The sequence below is a fragment of the Hyperoodon ampullatus genome, assembly GCF_949752795.1.
Source record: "Hyperoodon ampullatus genome assembly, chromosome: 19".
In the NCBI taxonomy this organism is placed as follows: domain Eukaryota; kingdom Metazoa; phylum Chordata; class Mammalia; order Artiodactyla; family Ziphiidae; genus Hyperoodon; species Hyperoodon ampullatus.
Window position 1 is genome coordinate 43,394,212 of NC_136932.1, and position 18,900 is coordinate 43,413,111.

At 50.3% G+C, this 18,900-nt stretch overlaps 1 protein-coding gene across 1 annotated transcript in view; it reads left to right on the forward strand.

The window, feature by feature from the left end:
* Positions 1-3,326: 3,326 nt before the first annotated feature.
* The window catches only part of PITPNA (phosphatidylinositol transfer protein alpha), a gene marked incomplete at its 5' end in the record, with an annotated part of 38,535 nt that continues 22,961 nt past the window's right edge, over positions 3,327-18,900 (forward strand). The window contains 4 exons of the mRNA XM_079724982.1: positions 3,327-3,346; positions 7,383-7,413; positions 12,214-12,359; positions 16,742-16,833. Coding sequence (XP_079581108.1) covers positions 3,327-3,346; positions 7,383-7,413; positions 12,214-12,359; positions 16,742-16,833 — 289 coding nt within the window. The remainder of the gene's footprint in view (positions 3,347-7,382; positions 7,414-12,213; positions 12,360-16,741; positions 16,834-18,900) is intronic.

Sequence of the window (18,900 nt, forward strand, 5' to 3'; positions counted from 1 at the left end):
ATTTGGGGTGAGGGCTGCAGGGTGTGTGACTTTCTTTTGATTGGTTGGCGGTGAGGTAACAGGAGGGTGTTCCAGGAATCTTGCGCCCAGGCTGAAGTTAGCATCCTCCACCTGGGTGGGGGCCTTAGTTCCAGCAGAATATCAAAGATATTGTTATGGATACTGCTCCTTCTTTGTTTCTGCATTCCCTCCCTTCCCTGGTTAGCAACTGTTTGAATATGCCCTTCGGAACTCAGGGAAGGTCGTGGAGGCTGAGTGACGCCTATTTCTTTTCTTTTTTTTTTTTTTTTTGCTGTACGCGGGCCTCTCACTGTTGTGGCCTCTCCCATTGTGGAGCACAGGCTCCGGACGCGCAGGCTCAGCGGCCATGGCTCACGGGCCCAGCCGCTCCGCGACATGTGGGATCTTCCCGGACCGGGGCACGAACCTGTATCCCCTGCATCGGCAGGCGGACTCTCAACCACTGCGTCACCAGGGAAGCCCTGACACCTATTTCTTACAAACTGGAAATGAGGGACACAGAAAGGATTTGTACCTGGGAGGGCCCCACAGGGTCCTGCTCCCTTTCAGCCATTGTCTTCCCCTGTGCAAATCTGCCTTCCTTGTGTTTTCCTGAAGGCAGTGCCGTCCACCCAGTCTCCCAGACTAGAAACCTGGGAAGTTTTTGCTCTTCCCTTCTTGCCCTCACTCTCTCAGCCAATTAGTCAATAAGTCTTGTTGATTTTACCTGAGTTGCTTCTAAATCCATCTCTCTCTCTCTCTCTCTCTCTCTCTCTCTCTTTTTTAAAAAAATATTTATCTATTTATTTTAGTTTTGGCTGCGTTGGGTCTTCGTTGCTGCACGCGGGCTTTCTCTTGTTGCCACGAGCGGGGGCTACTCTTTGTTGCGGTGCGCAGGCTTCTCATTGCAGTGTCTTCTCTTGTTGTGGAGCACGGGCTCTAGGCTGGTGGGCTTCAGTAGCTGTGGTGCATGAGCTTAGTTGCTCTGCGGCATGTGGGATCTTCCCGGACCAGGGATTGAACCCGTGTCCCCTGCATTGGCCGTCGGATTCTTAACCACTGCGCCACGAGGGAAGTCCTCCATTTCTCTTTTTCTCCCCGCCTTATCCCACCACTGTCCTAGTCCAACTCTGCCTGGACTTCTGCAGAGGCCTCCTCACCAGTCTCCCTGCCTCTGTTCTATTTCCCTTAGTCCCCTTTTCACTCAGCTCTCAGAGTGAGCCTTCAAACGCCAGAGCTGCATAAAAAACTGTAGATGCCAGCCCATGCCCTGAGGATGGACTACAAACACCTTATCACCCCCAGGAGCTGTATACTCTGGCCCCAACCCTCTCCCCACTCCCATCTCCTACAGCTCCTCAGCCCCCAAACTTTATGTCCCAGTCACCTCTCTCAGTTCCCCTAGAGCACATGCTGGCCCTCTGGGCCCCAGCCTTTGCATTAACTCTGCCTGGTACCTCTTCCCCTCCCAGCCCCCTGAAGAGCTCAGCTTAGAACCTCTTCCTCCAGAATGCCTTTGCTGACTACGCTTCCTGGGTGTAATGCCACCAAACCTGTGTTTCACCTCTCACAGTCCTTTTCATCCTAACTGCCTAGCTGTCCCTCCACCTACCCCCCCCACTTGACCTTGAGTTCCCTAAGGGCTAGATGGTATCTGACTTGCTCACTCAACAAAAGCACAGATTTTTTTTTCATTTTTTCTGACTTTATTGATGAATATTTGACAAATATTGATATAATTGTATATATTTAAAGTCTACAATGAGATGAATATATATATACATATACACACACACACTCATGGAATAAAATGGAACAATTACCAAGATCAACATAATTAACACATCCATTACCTCACATAGGTAGCTCCTTTTTTTTTCTCATCTTTTTGTGATGATAATTTTTTTTAACATCTTTATCGGAGTATAATTGCTTTACAATGTTGCGTTAGTTTCTGCTGTATAACAAAGTGAATCAGCTATATGTATGCATATATCCCCATATCCCCTCCCTTTTGTGTCTCCCTCTTCTGGTTTTCTCAGGGTATATGCCCAGTAGTGGGATTGCTGGGTCGTATGGTAGTTCTATTTTTAGTTTGTTAAGGAACCTCCATACTGTTCTCCATAGTGACTGTATCAATTTACATTCCCACCAACAGGAAAGCACAGATTTTGATACACAGCAGGCACTTAGCAAATACTTTTTGGATGAAAGACATTACACTAAGGACTTCCTTGGTGGCACAGTGGTTAAGAATCCGCCTGCCAATGCAGGGGACACGGGTTTGAGCCCTGGTCCAGGAAGATCCCACATGCTGCGGAGCAACTAAGCCCACGAGCCACAACTACTGAGCCCTCATGCCACAACTACTGAAGCCCGTGTGCCTAGAGCCCTAGAGCTCCACAACAAGAGAAGATACTGCAATGAGAAGCCAGTGCACCGCAACGAAGAGTAACCCCTGCTCGCCGCAATTAGCGAAAGCCCGCACGCAGCAACGAAGAGCCCATGCAGCCAATAAATAAATAAATAAATAAATAAATAAATAAAATGAATTTAAAAAAAAAAGACATTACACTAAGACAGCAAGGTGAAAATCTCTGCCCCATCACATGCTAGCTTTGGACTTGAGCAAGTCTCTCTCTCTCTCTCTCTTTTTTTTTTCTTGAGCAAGTCTGTTAAGCTCTGCCTCCTCCTCACCTGTCACTGTGGACAGTAATAATACATTTCTGGTAGAGCTGTTGTAAGGAGTCAAGCCCTTAGAAGAGCACGTGCACGTAAACTTGGCCATTATTAATATTTTTTGACACAACCTCTTCCTAGATCTCAAACCACACCACCGGGGAGGCCCAGCTGTACAGGGGCATCTGTTCCGCCTGCAGATGAACAGTCACCCCTAGGACCCTGCTGCACACCTCGGCGTCGGCCCCACCTACTGCCCGGGTCTTGCGCACGCCCGGGACCCACCCCGGACGCGGATGTCAGCGCCGCGGCCCACTTAAGGACGAGAGAGGAGGGCCCGGGAAGGCTCCGCCTCCGCGCTTAGGTCAGCGCGCAGCGCTGCGCGTGACGCTCTGGTTGCCGCAGAGACGCCCCGCCCCCGCGCGGCGCTGCGGAACTGGAGCTCCGGGCGGCGTCGGCAGCGGCGCGGAAGGCGGCGAGGCAGGGGCGGCAGGAGCCGGCGCGGCGACTGCAGCGAGAGCGGCGGGGACAGAGCAGACAACAACGAAGGCGCACAGGCAGCCGGGCCGGGCCACGGGGAGAGCGGCCGCCGGGCAGCGGGCGGGAGGCTGGGCGGGCAGCGGGCAGCCGCCGAGCCGCGAAGCGACATGGTGCTGCTCAAGGAGTAGTGAGTGTCCAGCCGGCCGTGCGGAAGCGAGGAGGGAGGGAGAGTCGAGGATGACGAGCAGGGAGGGTGATGGCCTGGCGGAGGACGGACGGGGCCCGACGGGATGGAGAGCGCTGGATGGGCGGCCCAGCAGGGGCTGAGGGGACAGCGAGGGCCGGACAGGGCCCGAGGTGGGCCGAACGGGGATAAAGCGGGAGGGACAGCACCTGAGGTGGGGCCCAAGGGGCAGTGAGGGCCGAAGAGGCCTGAGGAGAGGCTGAGGGGACAAAGAGGGCCGGGCAGGCCTGAGATGAGGTCAAGGGGACAGTGAGAGCCGGACAGGGCATGAGGAGGGGCTGAGGGGATCGAGGGTGCTGGATGAGATGTGCGGTGGTCCTAGACTGGAGGCTAAGGGAGGAAGGCGCCAGCCAGAGCTGCAGGACTGGCTGAGAGGACCCACCGGAGAGGGAGGAGTTGTCTGAGTGGCTGAGGAGCGGTTAGACAAGGGCAGACAGGGCTGGGGAGCCGGGGAGCCAGCCGGAGTGGAGAGGGGTTTGGGGCTGAACAGTACCAAGGGGCACTGGGAGATCAGATAAGACAGCTTCAAGAATGCAGTTGGGATGATGGGGCCGAGTGTTGAGAGCAGCCTGGGGTGTGAGGAGTGGCTGCCTTAGGCATCAGGGGAAGGATCGTGATAAGTAGACACAGGAAAAGGACTAGGGAGTCAGGGTCAGGCTGAGCGACAGGGGAAGGGTATAAGGAGATAACAGAGGGGACAGGTGGTGTGACATGGTGCCCACGTGGTGGGGGCAGAGGACGAGGTATTTGGGGAAAAAGCCTTAGGAAGATTGCTTGGGACTTGGAGACACTTGGGTGAGGAGTCCAGACAATATTGGGCAGGGGCTGAAGTGATATGGGGGAGTTATGGTGAGGGAGAGAGCTAGGATGTTACCGGGGAGGAGAACAGCTTGGAAAAAGTATGTTTGTGAGTAAATATACATGTTATTGGAGTTGGGGTGGGGGACAGGGCCAGCGTGTCTCTGGGGGATTCTCAGTCTTGGTGCAAAGAGATGAGGAAATTGCTCTGAGGAATTGATATTTTCATAAAGCCATTGACTGAGGAAAAATGGTGAAGAGTGAGGGAGTTTCTGAGTAGTTAATGGGCGGTGGAGATGAGTGACTTCTGGTAGGAGTTGCAAGGAGATGGGCTTGCTCGTGAAATCCACGGGACTGGATGACAGGTGGGGATGTTCGGACTGCTGATCTTTCAAATATGAGATGACCCATTCCTGAAGCTCATGGTTCCAAGTAAACATCTTAGGACTTTTTTTTCTTCTTTTTCAAAGAGGAAAGATTGGGGGTGGGGGGAGAGGAGAGGTTGGATGTGTACGTGCAGAACTTTCAGTGAAACTGTGCTCCCCTGGAGGGGAGGGCAAGTGGGCAGCATTCGGCCAGAAGCCCAGAAAGTCCGGAAGTGGGAGGTGTCCGGGTAGAGAGCATCTGGTGGAATTCACTCGGTAGCCAGGCAGGTGTGCTGAGAGCTGTTTCCATTTTGTCAGTGAAGGGACTTTGCCCCATCCCATCTGGTTTGCTCCTTGGAGGTGTTTAGGACTTTTGGACATAGTGTGGAGCTTTGGATAGCAAAGGGAACACACCCAGGTGCCATCCCAGCTTGACACCTCATCTGAAGAGTGTTATTTCAAAGCCCCTCCACCTCTATTTCTTTCTTTCTTTTTCTCTTTTGGCCACACTGAGCGGCATGCGGGATCTTAGTTCCCCGACCAGGGATCGAACCCGTGCCCCCTGCAGTAGAAGCGTGGAGTCTTAACCACTGGACCGCCAGGGAAGTCCCCCCACCTCCATTTCTTGACATCCAATCTGATGCTGATCCAGCCAGAGTACAGAGTTTTGTGTGGTGAGGAGGAAGAATCTTGGGAATCCAACAAGAGGAGGGCATGGTGCACTTTGGATTTTAATCTTGACTGTACAGATGACAGACTTTTCCCATTCTCCTGATTCTTTTATTCTATTCCCAGTTGAATCCTAGAATCTGTAGAAACCTGTAGGTTTTGTAAAGAGGGTCAGGCAGGGAAAGGAAGGGACCTTCAGAAGAGATATGAGTGAGTTTTGAAGAGAGGTCCTCCCTTCTCAGTCTTTGTTCTCCTCCCCTTGAAGCCTGCCAGGGAAAGGTCCAAGGTGCCAGGTATGCAGAGCCTGCCTGGCATCTGCATTTCCTTTCTGCCCAATTTGTGCCCTGTGTGTGCTCGGGCGTGTGTGTGCATCCCTGGGCGGGGGACCAAGAGGAGGCATCAGACACACCTGGCTGTGGCTGCAGCGCTGCAGCTCTGGGGAGTGCAGATGAAGGTCACACTGAAGTGAGCACAGCTCCAGTCCCAGCCCCGCGCTGCCTCTGTGGCCCTGTCCTTTGGAATTGCACCCTATTGCTGCTGAAGTGGTTTTGCTCCCAAGGAGCCAGGGAGAAATGTCTGGGTGTGCATCTGTCCTATAGCAGCCTCAGGGCATCCTGTCAGGAACTGGCTGATGCCCATCTCTTTTTGAGGGAGACTTACTGCCTGCCCAGGGTCTGAAGTTTGTCCCTGTTGATTTTTCTGACACTTCCTGTAACAGGATTCTCCTTGATTTGATTTCTGCAAATTCTTGGATGTGATTTTTACTGCTGTTCTTGAAGATAAAAGGCTTATTGTTTTCTAGGAAGTTTCTCCTGAGGGTGCAGAAATTGTGGCCTCCAAGTTGGAAGTATTTTTCTGCACTGTTGGCTTTCTCTAATGGGAGGACAGCATTAGTGGCGGCATCCAGTAACCTGCAGGATTTACATTATTTGAGTCATTCTGGAGGAAGGGGAGTTAGCAGGCAGTAGAGACTTGGAGCCCATTTTGTTTTTCCTGCTACTTTTCTGCTCTGTGCCTTGCCTTGAGTGTGAAGTTTTTCTCAGATCCCTCTGGGTGTCTCTTGCTATCTGGGGACCTTTGTGGGACTAGAAACTAGTGAGCAGGCTCTTTACCAGCCTGGAGCAAGGATCCCAATTGGCAGGACCACCGCATAGGAAGGAGAGCATAGCGGCACGTGCTTCACAAAGCATGCAAGACGCAGGAGGCTCCAGGGGTTCCACCTAGGGTCTGGGAACTGAGAATCTAAGCTTGGGAGCTGACTTGATTCGTAGGAATACAACCAAGCGTTTTTGTCTCAGCTCTCTGACCTCACGGTTTTGAGCTGGGGGTTGGCCGTTGCTCTGCATTACAAATGCAAGCCCCCCCAGAGAAGGGCTGCTGGCCCTCGCACCTCTGTGTGTGGAGTTCTGACCAGTGTGGGACTTTGCTGGCCATGGCTTCTCCATCAGGTGATTGATTGGTGGTACCTCCAACCATTGGTAGTCATTGAAATGGAGAAGGAAAAGAAAGTGATCAGTTGGGGTGTCTTTGGACAGCTTCTGGAGGTCAGGACATAAGTTAGGTGTCCTCTCTTGATGGGTTTGTGGTAGTAGCTTGTATTGTAATATCTGGCCCCAGAGCAGAGATGGTTGGTGCGTGCTCTTAGGGTGATTAATTCTCCAAGGAGCTTGGCCCCTTCCTAGCCTTTCACCTTGAGGGCTGTTGTTGGGAGGTTGGGTCCACAGAGAGGTAAATCCCCAGGACCTGCTTCTTTGGGTCTGAATCTTCATCTTGGCTTCAGAGTTTGCAGGGGTGAGTCCTCCTGTGTTAACCTCCTATGTTAACGGAGAGAGGTAGACCCATGGGCGAGTTTTGTTGGGGAAGATATGAGTGGGAGAGAGGGAGAAGAAGACAGCTCCAAATGTGAGTCAGAGGCCTGGGAAGTAGCTGGTGAGGGGACAGGTTTGCACTGAATCACAGGGTTCTAAATGAAGTGCCAGAAGGGAGAAAGGGTCGTAGCCTTGAAGCACTCCGGGGGCCATTCTCTGCTGGGTTTTTGACAGTGAGTGTAGTGTCACGTGCAACGAAACATTTAACACCATTCTAAGATGATGCTTTTAGAGCAGGTTTCAGAGCCTGAAGTTGATACTCTTTTCCCTCTCTTGCAGTCGAGTCATCCTACCTGTGTCTGTAGAAGAGGTAAGTCCTTTTTCTTCTTTTTATTCATAGTTGGATATACTTGCTTGTGACCCTTAGCTCATTCGGGCTCCTGGCGGCCCACACTAGTATCATCTTGTGGTTTTCATGTTTGTTCTAGCATAGAGATAATCAGTACTCGATGTGCGATTTTCCTGGTGCAATTTTCAGTTGAAGGAGGGCGCTTATGTGTCTGACCAACTATGTGCAACCTGCCTCAAGCTGTTGACCAGCAAGATAACTTTGAATAGACACTAAACCAGCCCCTCTTACCTGCTAGAACTCAGCCTGTTTGGGGACATGTTACTGAGGGGATTAAGTACGTGCATTTCTGGGACCTCTGTGACTCATCAGGGAAGTGTCTGGCTCTCTCTGGTTGTGTGACAAACCAGCAGGACTGGAAATCTCTGAGGCCCTTCCTAGCCATACTCTAGGTGACTGCTAGGAAGACCGAGGCCCAGAACCCTTCTTTTACAGAGGGCAGGGGATGACAGATGGGCTTGGCTTGCCCTCTGTCCTTTTATGGTTCTTGGGCCTGACGTGTATAGGGATCTGGCAGGATTTGCCACAAGAAGGTTCATAGGCCGTGCTGACTCAGAGTTGGTCTCTGGGACAGCAGAAGACTGTCACAGAGCCTCCCTTGTCCCGCCCTTTCTCTGAACTTCCTTCACTCTCCTCTCCCAGCTCAGCCTTGTTCTTTGCCCCTTTTGGAATCCACAGGCCCCTCAGCTTTCAGTTAAGCTCGACTTTGGGTGAAGCTGCTCAGCCAGTATGGTGCCCTCAGTCGCTCTCTTTCCTGCAGTGTCAGCTCTTGTGATAACTTCCACCCTGTTCCAAATATGAAATGGACCTTCGAAAAATGAGATCAGGCCACCAGAGCCCGCAGCACACTTGAGATGAGACAAATGGCCCCTTGGCGCCCAAAGAGGGTGGGCAGGCATTGGCCCCCCAGAGGATTGTCTCTGGTGGTGGGCTGTACGTCTGTTAAGAGCTGTGGAGACCTGGAGGAGGGGTCACGGTGGGCCTCGAATGTGATGTGGGAGTTCTGGGAAAGGAGGATAAGAGAAATGAGACTGGGGAAGCTGGGGGAGGGGATGGCTGGGTAGATGCTGCGATCCCTGGAGGCCCCTGAGATGTACATGGGGCCTGGGAACCACGGGCTTGGGCTGAGAGCTGTTGGCTTGGGGGAGCCCTGCTAACCCATCTCCTTTGGGGTCCTTGCTCTCTTTATGAAAAAACAGCAAGTGATGATTTTCCAAACCAGGAGGCCAAGCAGGAAGGCCCAGCACGTTACTTGCCCTGAAACTTGGGGGTCCTATGCCTCTCTCTCTGCTGTACAGGAGGATCCAACACCCCAGAGAGGAAGATGTCCCCCGGGAGTTCAGGAGTACCTCAAAGTGGTGTTTAGGGGTGAAGTGGATCATTTTTACAGGGAGTTTCTTTTTTTAAAAAAATTATTTATTTATTTATTTATTTATGGCTGTGTTGGGTCTTCGCTGCTGTGCGCTGGCTTTCCCTAGCTGTGGTGAGCAGGGGCTACTCTTCGTTGTGGTGCACGGCCTTCTCATTGTGGTGGCTTCTCTTGTTGCAGAGCACGGGCTCTAGGCGTGTGGGCTTCAGTAGTTGTGGCACATGGGCTCAGTAGTTGTGGCTCACGGGCTCAGTTGCTCCGTGGCATGTGGGATCTTCCTGGACCAGGGCTCGAACCTGTGTCCCCTGCATTGGCAGGCGGATTCTCAACCACTGCGCCGCCAGGGATGCCCCTGCAGGGAGTTTCTTGATGGAATGACAGGTGGGAGTGTCTCTGAGAGGTATGGCAGACCCAGGAGGGCCAGCACTGTCCGGGGGCACCTCTTGGCTGATTGCTTATGGTGGAGCCAAGCATGGAGAGAAAGGGGAACTCACCTTGAGAGCATCCACAATTGGCGGTTTTCAGTTTGTGGTGGTTTGGTTTTGGAGCATTGAGGAAATTGTGGGGTGAACTGAGCCTGAAAGCAGAAGCTTGGGAAGTAAGCACTGGTTACGATTCATCTGTAAGCCTGGTGATGGTCAACGCATTCTCAGCCATAAACCACTGATGAGAAAGCAGTGCTTGGCCTGTGCAGGGTTGAAGCAGGAGCTGCTCTTTCGATGGCTTGAGCCTTAGTTCCAGAAGATCAGAAAATCTTGAATGCGGAAGCCAAAGAAGAAATAAGTAATGACCAACCTTCTCAGAGTCTTTATCGATAACCCATCCTAACGGTTCCCATGGGAACAGCCCAGCGTCATGTGGCTGTTGGATTCGCTTCCCAATTGGAGGCCCTCAGAGCTTTCTGATTTGGAAGGGGAATGAAAAGAGAATAGAGAAGCCCCTGTCTTTATGACCATCCTGATGGCTTGAATCAATGTTTTGGGGTAAAATCAGCTTCTGGCTGGCCAGAGCCTTTGGCCTAATACTCACTGTGCAGGGTTTCTGGACATTCTGCAGCAAAGCAAGAGAGCCCTGGCTGTTTAACGTGGTGTGTCCAACAGTGGTTCCTTGCTCAGTTCGGGCTGCCTTTTCCCCCTACCGTGGGCAGGGCTGTTTTACTTCTCATTTCCAGAGATGCATGGCACCAGGCCCCTTTGGTGCCTGGGCTGGGAGGTCCATGGGGTGGGACCAACAGCTGTGCTGTTTTTCATGACATGTTTCAGGCCCACCCACTACATCTTCCTGGGCTCCCACTCCCAGATTGCCAAAGTGGTGGAGTCTCTGTTTTCCTTAGCTGTCTTCTTTCTTGGGAACAAGGGAGCAGATCTCCAGGGCAGGGAGCACTGTCCTGGGCCAGAGGAGGCTGGAAGCCTCGTCTCCTTGGGGCTCTTTATCTGATTTAATGTTCTGATCCCCATCCCCCATCTCTACCCCATCTGAGTCTGGCTGCTTTCTGCTTTCCCAGGGTGCAGAGCCACGGTGCCAAAGGGAACCCTCTGACCTGAAAAGTGTCCCTCACTTGTAGCTTGTGGACGCTAGTCTTATTCACCCCTTAGGATTAACAAAACTGCCTTACATGTCTCATTGGGATTAAAGGATCAGAATATCAAGAGAGATTAAAAGGGGAAGATGCCAGCCCAACACACTGATCCTCTTAGAGCCTGCCCTCTGATTCCTGCAGCTGAAGAGGAACCAAATGAAGGGGATTAGTCTCTGCCGGGGGCCCCTCCCCAAGCAGCACCACCAGCCGGCCCCCCAGTCCCCTCCACCGGCCTGGTAAAACCGGCCTCCCCTTCCCTTTAGGCTTGCTGAGTCAGTGGTTAGATGTTCTTATGACTCTTCTCTGAAACAGAATTACTGCTGCCTCCTAGGAACCCCTGGCTCAGCCAAACCCTGACCCACTTGATAGGGGTTTTCATGTATGCCTCTGTTAGGGGGTGGACTTGGAAAGGCAGAGGGACAGCTTGGGGTTCCCTGGGGGCATTGAGGCAGCCCTGATGTTGCTCTGGATTAGCAAGGTCAAGGTGACTGGCTCTCACCCCGATGTTCCTCTTTACAGGATTAACCCAGCCTTGACGGTTTGCCTGGGCCTTTCCTTGGCATCCTGTACTGCGTTTTTGCTTTGGAAGTTAGGGCTCTTTCAGCTTCGTGGTGAACAGTGAATTGTCCTGGTGTGCTGCCTCACCTCCTTCCATGTTTTGCCCAGAAATGTCCCGGTGGTGCTTAGGAGGCTGCCAGGTAGAGCAGGCCTCAAAGGGAGAAAGACCTTTGTCTTTCACTCCTGAGAGTACCAGGAGCTTGGGGAGGGGGCGTGGAGGGTGAGGACAATCGATCCCCACCCCTCCCCAAACTATAATCAAGTTTCTTTTTCTCATACTGCCTGAACTGTTGTGCCTGGTGGCATTGGCCGTGATAGGGAAGATGCATCCTTTGGTATAGGCATAACTTCCTGCTTTAATGGTTGCTGTTCATTCTCTTTTCACCTCACTTTTCCCTCTAGACCGCTTCCCTCAGAGAGAAGGGAGCAGAAGGGCCAGGCCTGAGCACTGCCCAGGTCATTGGCCCTAATACTGAGTTGTCTTGAGGGATCAGAGGAGGCCAGTGATCTTGACTGGTGACTTGATAGGGTGGCATGTGACCCAAATAAAGGAAAACTAGGCTTTGGCCATCTAGTAAGTGCCAACATAGAGGGTGCACCCAGCCAGCACTGTGGGATAGGAATCTGTGCTATCTAATACGGGAAGCAGGGCGCTTGCTTCAGCCCCACCAGGAATCAGGAAAGCATCAGGACGTATGGCTGCCTGCAGGACTGCCCTCTGAGCTGCTGGCAGGGTGAGGAGGGGCCCAACGCTGGAGAAGAAACAAGTAGATGAGCCAGTTTTATAGCAGGGGTTGTGGATTTCACAGTGCACTGGGTACCTTTCTTTACAAGAAGTCATGTCTTAGGACCTGTTTAAATGAATGGGATAAAGAGATTTCTAACAACCAACCCAGATCTTGTTTGGGGATCTGGGACCAAAGGCAGGTCCAGGGCAAAAACTACCTTGGACTCTATTTTCTGGATAGCGGTGTGAGATTAAGCATATTCACCTGCCTCCTTAAGCCTTGAAGTAGGATGTGAAAATGGGAAAGATGAAATTAAACACACCTGATGGCTAAAGAGAGGCCATGGAGCAGCTTTTCTTAGCGGCTCTGGGCGGATTTGGGCAAGGCCACATGAGAAACTGTGGGATGAGCTCCCAGATCAGGGGGTCCCAGAGTGATCTAATTGGACAGTTCCTGGCAACTGGACTGTGTGCAGCCATCGAGAAGATTCTGCATTGGCAGTAACTCCCGTCTCTCTGTTTCTTCAGTATCAAGTAGGGCAGCTGTATTCTGTGGCTGAGGCCAGCAAAAATGAAACGGGTGGTGGTGAAGGCGTGGAGGTCCTGGTGAATGAGCCCTATGAAAAGGACGGCGAGAAAGGCCAGTACACGCACAAGATCTACCACTTACAGAGGTAGGTGGCTGCACGGCAGAGCGAAGGCGTCCTGGTGTCAAAGTGGAGACAGCGGATCATTTGGGGTGTGTTTTGAGTTGTTAGCTGGTTGATCAAGTTGCTTCACCTGCGAGAGTAGGTAGAGGTGGTTCTTCTTTGCTCATTTAAAGTGTTGTTTGTTTTTAAATAAAAGTAATACTCAACCCACCAGGCTCCTAGTCTTCAGAAGTGTGGGCCCTTCCATTGTCTGTGAGTACCAGAGAGAGAGAGAGAGAGAGAGAGAGAGAGAGAGAGAGAGAGAGAGAGAGAGAGAGTGTGTGTGTGTGTGTGTGTGTGTAAATGGCTGTTCATTTCCTTTGTTATCTGACAGAGATGGAATCTCTTCTTTCTTATCTTGTCATGGCTCTTTAACTGTCAGCATATTTGGCCTCATTCTTTTAAAGTACACGTCGTATCTTTAAACAAATGTGCTAGAAGTTGTTTCACCAGTCTTCTCTTGACGTATATTTACAGTCATTTCCAGATGTTTACATACAGTACTTCACTAAAACTCCTTCTGCACAAATCTTTTGATGTACTCAATGTGTGTAAATCTGTAGTAAATGTTCCTGCAAGTAGAATTGTGGGGTCAGGTAGTATTTTAAATTCTGATATTGTGAAATCAGCTACCGGAGGAATTTTGGTACCTCTCTTTGGATCAAAGGCATAAGTGTTTAAGAGTATAGCTTGAACTGATTGGTGTACCAAAATCCATTGCAAACCACACAATTGCTGAATCCCTAACCAAGACAGTAATATTTCAGTAAACTGTAAGCTGGCCCAAAGGACATTGAAAGCCATAGTAAACATAGACCAGCTTGAATGGAAATTGAATCAATCTAGTTTTAGAAACTACCCAATACTGGAAAAAATAAACCTGCTATTTTTTTTAATTGTGGTAAAATGTACATAACACAAAAGTCACCATTTTTACCATTTAAAAAATATTTATTTATTTATCTGGTTGCACTGGATCTTAGTTGCGGCAGGCAGGCTCCTTAGTTGTGGCATGCATGTGGGATTTAGTTCCCTGACCAGGGCTAGAACCTGGGCCCCCTGCATTGGGAGCACAGAGTCTTATCCATTGTGCCACCAGGGCAGTCCCACCATTTTTAAGTTCAGTGGCATTAAGTAACATTCACATTGTTGTGCAACTTAAACCTGAGTGCAGAACCTTAATCTCTAGTCAGTTAAACTGAGCAAAGCAGTTTCATTTTCATTTGGTAAAATCGCTGATTTAATGTAGTCTGCTGATCTAGGGATGTAAAAGTGCCAGCCCAGAGGGGTCCAGGATTTTGTGAGTGCCAGAGCCAGGAAGAGAACAACACTGAAGTGGGGAAAAAATCTCATCAAAGGACTTCCTAGTGGTCCAACGGTTAAGACTCCCTTCTTCCACTGCAGGGGGCACGGGTTTGATCCCTGGTCGGGGAACTAAGATCCCACATGCCACGTGGTGTGCTCAGAAAGTTAAAAAAACAAAACAAAACAACTCACCAGGATCCCATTTCCTTGACATTGTGCTCTTTTCCCTCCATGGCTTCTCCTCATCCTCCTCTGAGTTGACTGCCAACCAATCCTTACTGAGCCATTAACTGTTGATTAGAATAAGGCTTAAGACACACCTTCTGGGGCTTCCCCTGTGGCTGTGGTGCAGTGGTTAAGAATCTGCCTGCTAATTGCAGGGAACATGGGTTCGAGCCCTGGGCTGGGAAGATCCCACTTTGCCGCGGAGCGACTAAACCCTGTGCCACAACTACTGAGCCTGCGCTCTAGAACACGCAGGCCACAATTACTGAAGCCCTTGTGCCACAGCTACTGAAGCCTGCTAACCTAGAGCCCGTGGTCCGCAACAGGAGAAGCCACTGCAGTGAGAAGCCCGTGCACCACAACAAAGAGTAGCCCCCGCTCACCGCAGCTAGAGAAAGCCTGCACGCAGCAACAAAGACCCAGCGCAGCCAAAAATAATTAATTAATTTAAGAAAGACACACTTTCCCCACAGCACATTTGTATTTTTTAAAGAGGACTTTGAAAAGAGATAGTGAGGCTGGTAGTAGGGGCCAGTTGGCTCCTCAAGACTCAGCTGGTCCAACCAAAGTGGCAGAGAGGAGGTCTGTACATATGGAGGGTGGGACATGTCTCACCTTCTCCCTTATGGAGAGGGTGGAAACTTTGAACTGCTACCTACCACTACTCTTAACCCCAAAACACCCAATTGCCAAGAAAAGAAAAGAAAACCAACAGTGCTGAATGCCATGACCACCTCCCATCATGAGGACCAAAGCCGGTAGTTGTCCCAAATCGGAAACCATGGGTTCACAACACCCTCTTCCTTGTTCGTCTTATCAAGTCCTTTTTTTTTTTTTTAAGATTTATTATTTATTTATTTATTTTATTTTATTTTTGGCTGCATTGGGTCTTAGTTGGAGCACGCGGGATCTTTGTTGAGGCATGCGGGATTTTTCACTGCGGCACACGAGCTTCTCTCTAGTTGCGGCGTGCAGGTTTTTCTGTCTCTAGTTGTGGCGCATGGGTTCCAGAGCATGTGGGCTCTGTAGTTTGCCTCACACGGGCTCTCTAGCTGAGGCTCAAGAGCTCAGTAGTTGTGCGTGGGCTTAGTTGCCCCGCGGCATGTGGGATCTTAGTTCCCTGACCACAGGTCGAACCTGCGTCCCCTGCATTGTAAGGCGGATTCTTTAGCACCGGACCACCAGGGAAGTCCTTCATCAAGTCCTTTTGAGTCCATCTCCTTGGTTATCTCCAGCCTTTGCATTTCCTTCCATCATCTCTTGTCTGGATTACCACAGCAGCTCCTAACTGGTCTCCATGCTTTCCACTTCTCCGCACAGCTCCAAGCGTTCTGTCCAGAAGATCTGTTGCTCCCTAGCTTAGAAGCTATAGATGGCCCTTTGCCCTCGGGATAAAGTCCATCCTCTTTGACGCAGCTACAAGATCTTTTATGACCCAGCCTCTGCTTGTTCTCCTATATTCCCCACCTCATACCTTACACGAGCTACTCTGAACTTCTCTCTCTTCCCCCCAGCTTTTCCCACCTCACTCCCGCCCTCTTGTCTAGCTCAGTCCTACCCACTCGCTACTCCGTGTAAACCTTCCTTTTCCCTGGGGAGCCTCCCCGTGCACCGTGTTCTCACAGTGCTCTGCCTGGTTAGTTCCACTCCTCACTAGAATGGAAGCTCCCTGAGGGCAGGAGCCATGTCTGTGTGATTTCTACATGCATCGTGGTGCCTAACTCATAGAAATACTTACCTGAATGAGTGTGGCCAAGAGTGAGTGGATCTCAGTGGGCTGCTCTGCGTGTTCAGAGTTAGCTGTGTCCTGGAGGTAGCTCTTTCTCTTAGGCCTCAGGCACTAAGCTGATGAGGTTGTTGGAGCCTCTTAAGACTGCGTAGATTACCAGTTAAAAGCTGAGGCAGAGGAATACACATACCTTTTTTTAAACAAAAGAAACAAAAAGAGCTCATACGGTACCTGCTGCTCTGTAACCTGAGATAAGAATTGAATGGAAGAAAATATTTTGTCCTGGGAGGCAGATGGCCCTGAGGCCCTCCTGGCTGCCCAGAACTGACCCTAGCAGATCAAGTCATCTTGGATCCCATATTCCAGGTTAGTCAGCCAGTCAGTCTGGTCCACTCTTGAAGACATCTCATCCTTGCAATGTGTAGTACCATGCCCTGGGCCCAGTGAGCTCTGGAAGAGTGCGTAATGATAGCGTAAGGACTGATAAGCCGTGGCTGGTAGCCCGGGGCCTCACCTACTGTCCTGTTCCTGGCGGGTAGGGGGCCAAGTTGCAGGTGGATGTTAGTAGCCAGCTGAGCTGGGGTGTCGGGCTCTGACAGGTGGCTTTTCACACACAGAGTAACCTGCTGGTCTCAGGGGAACTTGCATGTCAACTCCCCACAAAGAAGCTGGAGCTGCAGCCTGGAGAATGTGCAGTAGAAGGCCATTGTCGTCGTCTTTTTTTTTTTAAATTAATTTATTTATTTTTGGCTGTGTTGCGTCTTTGTTGCTGCGCACGGGCTTTCTCTAGTTGCGGCGAACGGGGGCTACTCTTTGTCGTGGTGCGCAGGCTTCTCATTGCAGTGGCTTCTCTTATTGCAGAGCACAGCCTCTAGGTGAGCAGGCTCAGTAATTGTGGCTCACAGGCTCTAGAGCGCAGGCTCAGTAAGTTGTGGCGCACGGGCTTAGTTGCTCCGCGGCATGTGGGATCTTCCCGGACCAGGGCTCAAACCCATGTCCCCTGCCTTGGCAGGCAGATTCTTAACCTCTGTGCCACCAGGGAAGTCCCTAGCCCATTGTCTTCTAACTCTCTCCTCTGTTTCTCTTCATAACCCTTTTCTCACAACAGCAAAGTGCCCACGTTTGTTCGAATGCTGGCCCCAGAAGGAGCCCTGAATATACATGAAAAAGCGTGGAATGCCTACCCTTATTGCAGAACAGGTGAGTGCAGAGGTGGAATTTGGGCCCCACGGTGGATGGAGGGTGTGGTCAAGTAGGCCCAGGGGTGGCAGTGAATTGGGGTTTTGTGTCCCACCTTCATTTTCCATATTAAGCCAGTGGAAGGATGAGCTTGGGGCCTCCCTTCAGGCCGGTGGTGAGTGCCAGTGTTGTCTAGTGCAATTTGGCAGCCAGCTGGGTGGGAACCACCAAGTAGCCATGGCCCAAGATGGCATAGAACCAATCCCTCCTATTTGGGGATGGTATGATAATTTTGGTTTTTACTGATTACAAAAGTAATGTCCTCTGTCTTGTAGGATACATATAAACAAGAAAATAATCACCCATGATCCTTTCATTTCTAGTCACTGTTAACATTTTAGTGTCTTTCTAATCCTTTTTTAAAATGCTTTCATATACACATGTATATAAAGTCTCCAGACATGTTTTTCAGCCAAATTTTGGGTCAAATCATACTAATTATTAAATTGTTAATTTTTACTCAGTAAATGGGAAACCTTTTCTCTGTTACTACATATAGTCTATTGTTTAAAATTTATTAATAGTTGCATAGTATTCCATTGTATGAATGTACTGGGATCTTTTTAAGCTACTCCCTTATTGTTAGATACTGAAATTTCCAGTTTTAATAGGATGTATTCATGTTTGGCTTGAAAAGTAGCAGTGAGGCCCAGGGACTTTTGAGAGAGGCAGTCATAGGAAGGGGCCTTGCAGGGTGACCTTCCTGCGCTGGAGAAGGGCCAGACCTAGATACCAAGAAAACATAGCAAAGAAAACCCTGATGTTGTTGGGGAAAAGTTGAAATAAGCCCAATGTTTGATGACAAAGGATTTAGAAACGGCTAGCCCCCAAGTATGTTATATAACACCTTTAGTCTGAGCCCTGAATCAGTGGCTTCCACTAGACCAGCATGGTTTGGTGTTTTTTTTTTTTTTTTGGCTGCACCATGTTGCTTGTGGGTTCTCAGTTCCCTGACCAGGGATTGAACCCAGACCTTGGCAGTTAAAGCACGGAGTCCTAATTAGCAGACCACCAGGGAACTTCCTAGACCAGCATGTTCTATAGTTGAAGGTGAGAATAGGAGTGGAATTATTCTCTTAATCTTCCCTAGTCTCCTATCTAGAGTTCCTAGAAAGGAAAGATTTGAACCTTCACAGAGAACTTTCTATTCTAGACATTCTGGGATTCTAGCGGGGGGTCTCTAGAGGTCCCCTGGAAGTCGACCGTGAGTTAAGTGGCTTTTCCCCCAGCCAGTCTACATTTGTTGGCACAGACAGTCGGCCTGTGGGGTCCTCCTGCCAGCCTCTGCTTACACTTCTCTTATTTGTTGGGACCTGGCACTCCCTAGATTGTACCTGATGAGGAAGATACATGTGGTCCTTATCCCGTTGACTTTGGGAATGACTGAAGTCCAGATCACAGGGTCATTGCTCTCTTCAGTCCTACACAGGTTCAAGAACCTTGTATCAGGAGATGCACGGTCATTGGTGGGACCTGGGATGTGTAATGCTTAGAGTTTTATTGCTGTAGCTGAACATGCAAACATCACTATTCCCTAAGCATCAGGCAGGAAGCTGTTCAATTCTTGGAAAAGAGGCACATACACACTTTCTTAAAAGACAGTGTGAACAGTGGCTGGGTGTGTCTGGTCTAGGGCCAAAGGTGATTTCTTGATGTGTAAGAGAGTTGCATTGAGCATGTGTCATAAGAACCTTAGCCAACTTGGCATAAAGGAGGCAAATGTACAGGGTGGACGGCTGCATGCCCGGGGCGGGGCTCTGGGTACACAGCTTGTGCCAACTGAGAGATGCCACTGTCCTCTGTAATTCTGGGGGGAGTGTGCTGCAGCTGACATGGGCATTTTTCTAGACGCCACATGTTCATTCGCATCTTCTGATCCTTGGCCAAAAGAAGAAAAATGTAATTTCTAAATACTCCCTGAAGAGGAGAGGCAGGGAGTAGGGGGGAGGAGGTTGGCTTCTTCAGTGGGTGCTGACTTCACAGTCACAACCCAGTGCCATACAGAATGAATGTCTTCTTTTTTTAATA